Raw genomic sequence first — 9,846 nt, 5'->3', positions numbered from 1 at the left:
TAACTTTGTTCTGTTAATATTTAACTTTTTTCATTTCAACTATGAATAGACTGGGTGAACCTTTTAGAATAGATAGATAGATAGATAGATAGATAGATAGATAGATAGATAGATAGATAGATAGATAGACTTTAAACAGCTATACTGAAAAATTAATGTACTGCACGTTTAAAAAAATTACGTCACTTTGATTGGACGCGAGCGATTTTGACAGACGTCTCCTTAGCCAATCAGTGGCCATGCTCTGTTACTCTAATGGGCGGGATTTTTCCATAGAGACAGTGAAGGAAGCGCTCGGGCTTTCTTTCTCAGGCTGAGGAACTGGAGGCTCGGAAGGTCTTACAGCCCGCTGTTAAAAGTCCACCATGGCGCCTAGCTCGCAGGCAGACGATGTTGTTTCTGGTGTTCGTAAAGGGATTCGTGCTATCCTGCTGGGGCCTCCCGGCGCTGGGAAAGGGACTCAGGTCAGACTCTTATCAGTTAACTTAGCTTAGCTAACATGTGCCTGAAACGTCTGTTCGGCTCATTCACATGACACCGTGTCGGTTCCTGTTGCATAGTATCGGTACACTTATCGGGTCTCTGGTTCTATTACTGCATCGAGGTTAAAGTTATAACATGTAGCTTCCGGGTTGGAATCCAACTCCATGGAGTTCATTGTGGTTTAAAGGTGACTGTGACTGAAGCAACAGAGAGAATCTGTTTACTTTATTAGGGATCTGGTATTCAAGGGGAACTTCATCATGAAACATGTAATACATTTATTTATACTGAAATCTGTTTTCAGTGGTTCTTCTTCAGTTTGTTGATGTGTTACCCATCTTGAGGCATCCAGAAATTGTTCCAGCTCTGATTGTCTTCTGTGCCATGAAGATGTTGGACCTCCATTGAGACTCTGTGAGGATCCTGAGGCATCTAGAGATGTTCCAGCCCCAGTTAGACTCTGCGATACTAAAGAGTAGACGCCGACTCCGACAATCTCATTATTACACAATTATCAGACTGTATATTTATAATCGCATCCTCCAGTGTCACCCATATGTGGATGAGGTTCCCCTTTGAGTCTGGTTTCTCTCAAGGTTTCTTCTTTTACCATTCAAGGGAGTTTTTAAGATAAGGTATACCTGTATTCGTCCCACAATGGGGACATTTGTCTGTTACAGCAGCAAAGAGAAAGAAATGCAAATATAAAAAAAAGAGACATAATATAAGTATACAGTATATACATAACACAATGTATAAATACAAAGAAGAAAAAAGAGACCACAAGTAAGTAGTTACGCTAACAGACATATTGCATGTTTTTAAAAATTTGTTATTGCACATATTGTTTAAAATACTTTGTCATTGTTATTATTATTGGTTATTTTCCTCACCACAGTCACCCGAGTCACCTCAGACTTGCTCATTGGGGATAAATACAAACACATTTAAATATATCTAATCTTGAGTTTTATATTATTCTGTATTCTGTAACCTTTTGTTCTATGTTTATGTTCTGTGAAGTGCTATACAAATAAAATTGAATTGAATGTTGGTGGTTCAGTGGTATATTTTCCAATTTTCAAGGAAGTGAATGAGCTGACTGTAAACTATTAAGATGTCAACGTGAACACTTCAACTAAGCAAGATACCCGTTTATTGCATTACAGGCTCCCAAGCTGGCAGAGAAGTTCTGTGTGTGTCATTTGGCCACTGGGGACATGCTGAGAGCGATGGTGGCCTCCGGCAATGAATTAGGCAAAAGATTAAAAGAGACAATGGATGCCGGCAAACTGGTAATTTGAGCAAATGTCCACCTTTTGCTCTGGTGACTTTGGCTTTTTCTAAGATCTCATTATTTAGTTTAGCATTTAAAAAAAAAATCTTTGCTGTCTGTGTTTTGTTGTTAGGTAGGTGATGATATGGTTGTTGAGCTCATCGAGAAGAACCTAGACACGCCTGCCTGCAAAGAAGGGTTCCTGTTGGATGGGTTTCCACGAACAGTCAAACAAGCAGAAATGGTAAACTTAAGTGCTGCTAGAAAGTGAGCATTTTCATCATATTAATAAATCACTCATTGTTGAATGAAATTATCCTGTTTTCCCCTGTAGTTGGATGATCTGCTTGAGAAACGCGCAGAGAAGCTGGACTCTGTAATCGAGTTCTCTGTAGATGACAATCTCCTGGTGCGCAGGATCTGTGGCAGGTAAGAGGAGGGGAAAAACACATACTTTAAACCAAATGTTTGTAGTGTGCTGCTGCAGTTCTAGTTATATGAACGCAGCCTGCAATAATTGGTCAAAACGGTCATAATATATTGGTGGAATTGAAATTTGTCACACATTTTCAATCGGTTTGAGTGTCTGTGATTTAGGTTAGTTTGTGAGAATGTCTGTGTTTTTAGGTTAGCCCGTAAGAATGTCTGTGAGAGTGTCCGTGATTTTACGTTAGTCTTTGAGAATGTCTGTAAGAATGTCTGATTTCGGTTAGTCTGTGAGAATGTCTGTGATTTTGGGTAGCACAGAGTGAGGATGTAAATTTGGTTGGTGCATGTTAAAATAAAAAATATTATACTTGAAATTTCACTGAATTTTGATCTACTGTTTTACTATTTAGAAATCCAACCATCTTCAAATGTATTAACAAACAGTTAATTAGTGGTATGCAACACCTTAGTCCAACTCCAAAGTGGAAATGTGAACTTGAAATTTGACCTATTTATGTATTATTGATTTTGTTTTCATTCTAAAAAAAACAAAACTAACTTGTGTATTTTGAGAAATGTACAAATGATCGCACTATTTAAGCCTGATTTTTCTCATCAACAGCAGAGAGCACAAGGCTACAAGTAATTTCCGATTCTTATGTTTGATATGAATACCGTGTTGTGCAGGCTCCTTGTTCATTGCTCAAGTTGGTTTAGACATGTTAGGACAGTGACTATACTGCGCAGTGGTCTTCCCCTCAGGAGATCTACATGGCAGCATTTCAAAAGGCATGTTTGAATTTTTGTTCTCACTGCTGTTGTGTTTTCAGACTTGTTCATCAGCCCAGTGGTCGCTCGTATCATGAGGAGTTTAATCCACCCAAGGAACCCATGAAGGATGATGTAAGTTTATACAGTTTGTAAGCAGAAGTTATAACTTGCTTTATATAAGTGATTACTGCCAAAACACCCATTAGAAATCTGAAAAGGGAGATTTCGCAAAGCTAGCAAAGTTTGTCATTGTGTAATTGCGGTTCTTGTAGCTTATGCAAGCTTATGAGGGTACATGTGTGGGTTAGTGAAGATTAAACTCCATAGAGATTTAACATTTTAAATGTCAAACATTTCTGTATGCTCAGACCTTTTATTTAAAATATCATTGATCATCTGTGAAGAATTCAGGATTATGTTTGTAGTTACATACAGTAGCAGGCCATTTGTACAGAAGTGATGACCAGAAACGGGTGCATGCAATATTTGTTCTTGTACCTTTTTATTGAGCTCTTTCAATTACAGATGGCCCAAATTCGTCTGTCCTCGACCCCATCCTTGTTTAGTGACACAGTTAATACAGGCATAGTTAAAGTGATAAAAATGAAGCACTTTGTCTTGTCAGTATTCAGTGTGTCTTTTTGTGCTCCTAGTTTAGGATGAGGAATGCAACAGGTGTACTTCTTTTCTTGCTTTATTTATGTCTTACGAGTTGTATCCTTTCAGGGTGTCCTGTTTCACTAATGTAGGAAAGGTGTTTAAACCTAGAGTACTTTTACACTAATGTCAAAGCTCAAATGCCTCAGATTTTTCTGGAAATTCAAAGCTAATATCTAAAATAAAAAGATTACAATGAATGCATTTATGCCACAGCTTGGTGGAATTCTCGAATATGATTGGTCAGAGTTTCATTTTATATAATGGCATAACTCGTTATGGTGCTCATGCTAAAACAGTCATTACTATAATAAAAAATTTCATTGTGTCAGAATAGTACGTCAGGACAATATGTCCTGTTGTGTTTTAATCCTAACCTAAGTCATTCCAGTATCCTGTCCTGTAGTGTAACATTTGACAGAGACCAAACTCATGCGGAGAAGTTTTGAAGCCAGATAGAATCTAGTTGCTAATTCAGTAACACTTGTAATAGACTAAATGAGATCGTTAACTGTGCCTAATGATCAGGACCCTTGTACTGATGTGAATATACATTTTTCTGTTTGTGCTTTTAGGTGACTGGGGAGCCTCTGATTCGTCGTAGTGATGATAATGAGAAGACACTGCACTCGAGGCTGGAGGCCTATCATAAACAGACAGTCCCCCTGGTGCAGTACTATAGTGCACGTGGCATACACCATGCCATTGATGCTGCTCAGACCCCCGACATCGTCTTTGCCTCCATCCTTGCTGCCTTTTCAGCTGCCACCTGTAAAGACCTTGTGTTATTCATTTAAATGTTTTCTCCATCCCTCTTTTTCCTGTCTCTCTATCTTTTTCATGAAAAGGTTCGAAGGAAAATGCTGCACTTGTGAGAGTTTGCCAGCTTAATGTTTTCTGGAAACATGTTGTTACCACTGTGCCCATGGAAACATAACAGCGCTAACAAAAGTTCTTTTCTTACATTACACACCGAGGCAGTTGTATTTTTTAATTGTGCATTATTAAGTGCCTAATGGTGGCGTATGTTCATGTGTATATATTGTCATTCAAATAGGCTCCAGTTTTAGAGGCTTTGTATATTTGTGCCCAAACAACCAGTAGCAGGTCTAGATGAAACGCAAGAGTAAAAATAAAAAGAAAAGATAGTGAGAATGTCTTTATTTATTTTTTCTCAGAAATCTCACTCACCAAGTCAGCACGACCGATCCATCAATGCATTTTTTTTTCCTTTCTAACACCTACTACTTTTTCTTTCCAGTCTTTCTTTCAGATTGTCAGTGCTGCATGAGTAACTCAATTTAGAATTTGATATTTAGCTCCTCACTTTTGTTTGTGATTTATTTCCCCTTGTATAATCGACCACGACTAATCAATTAGACATTTAGTTGCACTTTAATTTAAACTAGAAACAGCTTTTACTTTTGTAGCCGTACTTTGTTCTTGTAGTTCCTCTCATGTCCACGAGGTGGGACGTGTAACTATTATCTTTGTCTCCTGCAGTTGAAAAAATGATTTGACCTTCCTTGATTTCCCTTTTTGCGTCCATGTGAATAGAATATTTTTATTTACTTGAATCGTTTTTTCCCCCCTCTACAGCTGTCTGAAACCTGCTGCCTCCAGCCAGTGTGAGCCTGATGAGACAAAGGGGGAAAGTGTCAATAACAATAAGTTTATTCATGGTTTGTTTTGTATCAACATTAAACAGACCGCCTTGACCAATTCACTTGAAAAAATAAAAGGCAATATTTTACTGTCTTCAATTATGTTTGGTTAATATAAACAGAATTATATTATAATTTATTATATTATTTTAATGATATATAATTAAAATAATAAAACAATACATCATGTATAATAATTTATTAATATATTATCATGATTATTATTTTAATATATAGTTATAATAATAATATACTATTATATTTAAATAATATAATAATTATTATATATTATTTATTATTATTGCTTTATTATTACTATATTATTATTATTATGTCCCCCCCCCTATTTTGATGTGAATGGAATGTTACCAGGGTACCAAATGTTCTTTAATTATAGACAGAAAAAACGTCAAAACATTTTAATAAACCAAAAAAAAGTGTTAAAATAGAAATTACACCGTTTGTGAGGTTTTTATTCCCCTCTGTAGCACATAATAGATAAACAGACATTAACCTAGAGTTCAGTAATGAAATCATGCTTTTTATATCCTGTTATTTATTGCTTTCCTGTGAATCCCACACACACACATGATGTGTTATTCCTATAATTTCGTAAACGCTGAAGTACCCGTTACATTTCTGTTTCGGCTTGAGTGTTTAAACAACTTCCGGTATCTGCACGCTGACCAATCGTAAAGCACTGTGTGCCGCGTCATGGGGCGGGGTTTCCAGTAGCTCGCGACTCTCGAGCAGGGGTTTTCCTCGATGACGTCAGTGGAAAAGAAACGAACTGCGGGTTTAATCGGCGTCTCAGTGCGGAGAGGATCAGAGGATACTGAGTTTACTGAGGATCAGAGCCTGGAGACAAGCAGCTCATCTCGCCGACTGTGTCCTGTTTCATGGTGGAGTTTGTTGAATAAACAATGACACGGCAGCTCTTAGTGTAACGCCCTGTTCTCATGTTCACACTGATCTACTGAAGGTACGTGCTGTGTGAGCGCTCTGTTCATGTGTTTGTTTTTCTCTTATATTTATAATCACCTATCATCAATACATCTCATGTGTAGACCAGTGACATGATCTAACTGATGCGGACAGATATATATATATATATATATATATATATATATATATATATATATATATATATATATATATATATAAAATGTATGTGTGTGTGTGTGTGTGTGTGTATAGATGTGTGTATAGATGTGTGTATAGATGTGTGTATAAATCCGAAGTCCTTATCCTAGCTCTTAATTCTGACACATTTCCCACAACAGGTTTATCATCTTTAAAATACGATACAAAATTTATATATAGTATATCTTTGAGACATAACGTTGTTTAGGTGTCATGTGTTCTGTAGGTAGGCTTTGCTTCGGCTCCCACATACTTCATACACAGACGGTGTATTATTTTAAACCCTTCCTTCATGTACATATTTTCATTCCCGTTTTATAGCTAATCAAATACTAGGCCCATGGTTTCCCCCCCCCCCCCCCCCCAGCCAACTTTCTTTCCAAGGTACACAGGAAATGGCTTGTGTCCAGTTTCAGGCTAAATTCAGTGGAAAGTCAGTTGTTCCACTGTATAATGACATGCATAGCTGCTGAGCAGTGGCTGAAAAGCCAGTTTCTGTATGCTTCAAATTCTTCTGTTCACGTTTATATATCGTCTTTTGCTATGGAATTTATTTTGTCACTTAACTCTATCCTGAAAAATGCTTTCTTACCCTGATACCCTGAACAGCTACCAGCTGCCTAAACACAGACCGAACTGGTCAAACTGGTACACCATTTTACCAGCTGATTATTTTTCCTCTTTCTAATTTCATGACTAAGTTGAATTGAATTGAATTCGCTAATGTCTTTTCTGTTTTGTTTATTCTTTCATTAATTCATCTGCACTAACCGCTTTATTGTGGTTCATGTCAGAGTGGATCCAACGCCTGTCCCAGTAACACACTGGATGAGATGTTAGACTTTTCATATTTGAGATGAGATGTTAGACTTTTCATACACATGTTCACACTTTGTGGATATTTTTACTAGAACTATTCTGGGATGAAGTATTAAGAGGAAATAGGAGAACTCGGAATCTAAACAGGAAAAGTGACTACTAAAAAAAAAATATTTGGTTTATAGTTTCAGTAATATTCAGCTGCAGTTTGATAATATTACACTTCAGACTGGGAAAAGTCATTTCTAAAACAAAGTTTTTATGGTGTGAAAATAAACAGTTTGTCTATGTTGTTTTCTGATAAAGAATAGCACACTTGTAAATCATATCTGGGATTATTTTGCTGCTTGTTGCTCAAGTGAATGTTTATGTGATTAGTGATCTGTATCTGCAGGTTCTCACCTACAAGTCAAAATGATAAAGCACGGTGCTTTGTGTTATTTCTGTGTATGAACGATAAAGCAAGGCTTTCCCTTACTCCAAAATGACAATCCGGACATAAGACATAAGGGATATCACTTGGTATACATTGCCAAGGTTGATAAGGTTCAATAGTCTTCATGATCAGCATTACACAGTGGAACAGAGCTACTATTAGTCTGATTTAAACCTTTAGAAAAGCTTTAGAATGAGGTTCCACTCAAGGCAACAAATGCATTCAATATCCAGAGGCATTGTTGACCCTTTCCACAGTTACGTCACTTTGTTTTCACCACTTTTATATCTTATCTTTTATTCAGAGTTCATCTGCACTTGCTTTTTATTGGTAAGCTTGGGTTATTATAGCATGGGTTTACTTCATATAGAAACATTTCTAACATACCCTCCTTCATCTTTGTTTATATTTGAGCGCAAGAGTAAAGCTGAGCAATACTTTATGTAAGAAAACAAGTAACTGGGGCTGATCTATGTTATGGCCATTTCCAGGATCTAAGCATAAATAGAGCAGTTCATGACTTCTCTGATGCTAAGATGCTCTGTAAGATATTTTATGAGGTAAAGATTTTTGATATATTACTGAAAATTAGCATTTAGCTGAATACTTGTTAGCATATATGTTTTTGACTTTAGTGGGTTATCAAGTTTCCCCTTTACACCTTTCGGGTTGGAGGTTCAAGATGACGGATACATAATTCTCTCTTTAAAAAACACAAAGCAGGTTAATAGAAATCCAGTTATAGATTTAGATCTCTAATGAACAAGCCAGAGGTGACAATGGCAAGAGAACACGAGGAAGAAATGTTGAGAGGATGCAGATTAAAAAGGGAATCCACTGAATAGTGGAATTATAAATCTTTAGTATTATAAAGCTGATAGTCTTCTGCACAAATAAACTATAAAGTTGAACACTTGTAGATATGCTACAGGGATGTTTGGTATGAAATTACTGTGAAATTCATGTAATGCATCACATTACAGTAATTATGTTGACAGCAGCAATTTTAAGTCTGCGGTTTCCCATTGAGATTATCCTATTAAATATATTCTGCTCTTTCTTATAGTTTATCAGGTTTTATTTTAACCTCTTGAATGCTTATATTTCCTCCATTCAGACGATTGAATCAGCGGATTAAAATGTAGCATCTTTAGTCATGTTGCATCTTAAAGGTGCATTACTCAAGAATAGTCAAGATTGGAGTTTTAACAGTTAAGTAGATGAGGTTCAACAACATTGGAATGATTTATTTTTTTAAATACTCCTTGAACCATCTACCCATTCCACCCATGTACACAAAGCCAAGCTTTGAGAATCTACAGTGGAATTCATTTAGAGATTCATTTGATTTTCAAGTCAAGGTAGGCTGTTTATTAGGCTGTTGCCTTACATGGTCATTTAGATGATGACCAGATTTAGATGACCATTTGATGTTCATCCAAACAGTTCAATGTCCAACACAGAATTATACTAATTAAATTTTGGGTAGTAAATAATTATTATTATTATTATTATTATTTTGTTTGCATAAAGTATAAGTATCTTGTTTTCCAATCCAGACAGAATAAGATGGGGGTGAGGTGAAGGCGTGTTGGGGTGCGTCTATAAAAAGACTGACAGCAGGGTCACGTAAACAGAGACAAAGCACTCTGACCTGGCTTTGTCTCAGTTTATTTTGGGCTCGGTTTCATCAGGCTTTATTATACCTGAGTTTTGTTGCTTCAACAGTTATTTCATGTTCTAATTATTTCCCATGTTATTTGTACGAGTATGGAAAAAATAATAATGTAATTGGTTAATGCAATGTGGTAGACCCTTCTATTTATGTGAGTACAGCTTGTTTTCTGCTCTTTTTATGACGGCTGTCGATAGGCAGCTGGTTAGAAGTTATTTATAATTAAAGTCATCTTATTTGAGAATAAACACGAGGTTGATTAGAGAAGTTAAATAATAATAGTTGATAATAAACGGATAGAACTTTGACGTTGACTGTTGGTCTCATGGTTATTGAAGAATGTTTATGTTGTGTTTCCTGGTCTGTACTGCAAGTTGGTTTGGTGGTTTTGTAAAAGTCTGAGAGACAGAGAGACATACAGCCCTTCAGCCTCCTTTCACTAAGCACACAGAATTGATCAAATTACTTCAATAGGCTTAGCCTGTTGCTGATT

At 36.5% G+C, this 9,846-nt stretch overlaps 2 protein-coding genes across 4 annotated transcripts in view; both read left to right on the top strand.

Moving 5' to 3' along the window:
- The first annotated feature begins 269 nt into the window (after positions 1 to 269).
- On the top strand, positions 270 to 5,379 carry ak2 (adenylate kinase 2). 2 transcript variants are annotated; one of them, XM_027175657.2, is made up of 7 exons: positions 270 to 464; positions 1,653 to 1,778; positions 1,893 to 2,003; positions 2,094 to 2,188; positions 3,019 to 3,091; positions 4,192 to 4,387; positions 5,216 to 5,379. In XM_027175657.2, the coding sequence occupies exons 1-7, from the start codon at positions 366 to 368 to the stop codon at positions 5,221 to 5,223; spliced, it is 708 nt and encodes a 235-aa protein (XP_027031458.1). In that variant the 5' UTR covers positions 270 to 365; the 3' UTR covers positions 5,224 to 5,379. The 2 variants fall into 2 exon arrangements, with proteins under 2 accessions (XP_027031458.1, XP_027031457.1); XM_027175656.2 differs by lacking the exon at positions 5,216 to 5,379 and having other exon boundaries at positions 4,192 to 4,768.
- Positions 5,380 to 6,040: 661 nt separating this feature from the next.
- The window catches only part of rnf19b (ring finger protein 19B), a 19,480-nt gene continuing 15,674 nt past the window's right edge, over positions 6,041 to 9,846 (top strand). For both annotated transcript variants that reach the window (XM_047807966.1, XM_027175627.2), the window contains exon 1: positions 6,041 to 6,262. The gene's annotated coding sequence lies outside the window, so the exon portion shown is untranslated. The remainder of the gene's footprint in view (positions 6,263 to 9,846) is intronic.

Source organism: Tachysurus fulvidraco, chromosome 24 (assembly GCF_022655615.1).
Source record: "Tachysurus fulvidraco isolate hzauxx_2018 chromosome 24, HZAU_PFXX_2.0, whole genome shotgun sequence".
NCBI lineage: Eukaryota > Metazoa > Chordata > Actinopteri > Siluriformes > Bagridae > Tachysurus > Tachysurus fulvidraco.
This window is presented reverse-complemented; position numbering and strand designations above follow the sequence as displayed.